Below are 2,376 nucleotides of genomic sequence, written 5' to 3'. Positions count from 1 at the left end.
TACTCAATCATTATAATTTAAAATTCATTTACATTAATAATAATTTAAAATGAATATAATAAATAAAATTATGAATAAGATGAGTTGATTATTGTATTACTAAAATAATTATTAAATTATCATGAATTTTTGATATTTTATGTTTAATGAACAAAAAATAAAGTTTAGTTATTAAATATAGTAATTTTTATTTTCTAACTTATTAGAAGAGGTTCAAATTATTAAATTAACAAAGAAGAATAAAACAGATTATATGCAAGGTAAATTAATCCAAATTATGATATATTAAATCACTCATGTATAGATTACTTTTTGTATATTTGTAGTATATTATTTATTTTGTTTGATTAAATACTATTTTTATATGAATAATATAATAGAAATATTTATCCTAACTTAGAACCTTATTTCTATAATATCCTTTAAATATTTATTAATTATCATTAATAAAAAAGAAATTAAAGTCAATTAACTTCATTTAGAAGACAATAGCCATAATGAAAGCAAAGAGAATAATGAATGGACTTGATGCTGCATCAAGGTTATTATGATCATCTGAACTACTTTCTGAATTATCATTTGAATTAGTAGCTGAGCTTGCTTCTGGTTTATTATCTGGTTTATCACTTGAACTTGCTTCTGGTTTATTATCTGGTTTATCACTTGAGCTTGCTTCTGGTTTATTATCTGGTTTATCACTTGAGCTTGCTTCTGGTTTATTATCTGGTTTATCACTTGAACTTGCTTCTGGTTTATCACTTGAACTTGCTTCTGGTTTATTATCTGGCTTATCACTTGAACTTTCTTCTGGTTTATTATCTGGTTTATCACTTGAACTTGCTTCTGGCTTATCACTTGAGCTTGCTTCTGGTTTATCACTTGAACTTGCTTCTGGTTTATTATCTGGTTTATCACTTGAACTTGCTTCTGGTTTATCACTTGAACTTGCTTCTACTTTATCATCTGACTTATCGTTTGAACTTGCTTCTGGTTCATCATCTGATTTTGCTTCTGAATTATTGTCTGGTTCATCACCTGTGTTTGATGAACTACTTTTTTCTTTTTCTTCATCTTCTTTATTTTCTTCAAGTTTTTCAGGACTAGCTTCGTTCTTTAAAAATACACTGTAAATCTTAGTATCTTTTACCTCTTGGTCAATATCAAGAATAATATTAGTTGCAGTAGTAAATGCAATAAACAATAAAAATGTGAACATTGAATATGTTCTTTTTCAGAGCTTCATTTTAAATATGCCACACTTCATCAATATTTACTCATTTTTATGTTCCACTCAACATTCTTTTATTCGAGTTGAAATTAACACTATCTCTCCTTTTTATCTTTTGACTTGTTTTCTTGTTGCTTCAAGAAGATTTCCAATATTTTAACAAAATTATATTAATGAGAAAAATTTTCAATTATTTTAAAATATTTTATTAGTATTTTTTATTATTCTAAAATAAGATGAATAGAGAATTTAAGTTGAGTTGAGTTAACTTGAATTTTCAAAGTTAGATTCACTTGATTCTTTTGTTATTTTTAGATATTCTAATTTAAGGAATACTTTTCTATAATAAATTATATCTTAATTACTTCCATGTTAAATATAGTATTTTCAAAAACCCTTTAACACTATTATTATTATTCCTTTCTCGAATTCTCAAATATCATGTCAAAGAAAAAATCTATTAACCAAAATATCTAAAAATAAACATAAGTTAATTAAAAATAAGAGGTCAATGTTGTGAAAAATTAGATAGATATTTAATGTTTTAATAGTATTATTATTTTTTGTATGAAATTATTTCTTATTGTTTTATCTAAAGTATTATTTCTTATTTAACTTTGTAATTAGATAGTCTTTAATTTTTATATTTGTTATATTCTTTATTCTTATTTTCATTAATTGATATTTAATCTATTATATTATTTATTATTTATTATTTCTTTAATGTTTATTTTTCATCTATACTTCTCTTAATATACTTACTTTTACTTTTTTATTCATTTTTATATTTCTTTTTCTTATTATTTTATTATTTATTTAACTTCTTATTTATCTTTTTATTTATGTTTTTCTATTATGTTATCTTTTATCCTTCTAATTTACCTTTTTTATCTATTTATATCATTCCCTTTTTATTATTATTCTTTTTTTTATATTCTTTTCTTTATATCTTACTTACTGTTCTTTCTCATTCCTTTTTTCTTTATTTCTATTTTATCATCTTCTTTTCTCTATTCTTTTATTTTCATATTTCTTTTATCTTATTCTTCTCTTGTTTATTATTAATTTTTTATATCTTTTTCTATATTATTTCTTCTTCAATTATTCATTCTTCTTTTCATTATATATTATATGACCATCATTATTAT

At 21.9% G+C, this 2,376-nt stretch overlaps 1 protein-coding gene across 1 annotated transcript, besides 9 other annotated features; it reads right to left on the bottom strand.

Moving 5' to 3' along the window:
* Positions 1-9: 9 nt before the first annotated feature.
* Positions 10-194: a sequence feature (AT_rich).
* A 132-nt stretch (positions 195-326) lies between these two features.
* Positions 327-390: a sequence feature (AT_rich).
* Positions 391-421: 31 nt separating this feature from the next.
* Positions 422-463: a sequence feature (AT_rich).
* Positions 464-478: 15 nt separating this feature from the next.
* EDI_253820 (serine-rich 25 kDa antigen protein, putative) lies at positions 479-1,216 on the bottom strand (the record flags this gene model as incomplete). The annotated part of the gene is made up of 1 exon (XM_001735589.1): positions 479-1,216. The coding sequence occupies one exon, from the start codon at positions 1,214-1,216 to the stop codon at positions 479-481; it is 738 nt and encodes a 245-aa protein (XP_001735641.1).
* Positions 1,217-1,378: 162 nt separating this feature from the next.
* Positions 1,379-1,463: a sequence feature (AT_rich).
* A 307-nt stretch (positions 1,464-1,770) lies between these two features.
* Positions 1,771-1,904: a microsatellite.
* A 25-nt stretch (positions 1,905-1,929) lies between these two features.
* Positions 1,930-2,078: a microsatellite.
* A 13-nt stretch (positions 2,079-2,091) lies between these two features.
* Positions 2,092-2,264: a microsatellite.
* Positions 2,137-2,311: a microsatellite.
* Positions 2,203-2,357: a microsatellite.
* Between the last annotated feature and the right edge of the window lie 19 nt (positions 2,358-2,376).

The sequence above is a fragment of the Entamoeba dispar genome, genomic scaffold, assembly GCF_000209125.1.
Source record: "Entamoeba dispar SAW760 scf_1105229459265 genomic scaffold, whole genome shotgun sequence".
Classification (NCBI taxonomy): domain Eukaryota; phylum Evosea; order Mastigamoebida; family Endamoebidae; genus Entamoeba; species Entamoeba dispar.
This window is presented reverse-complemented; position numbering and strand designations above follow the sequence as displayed.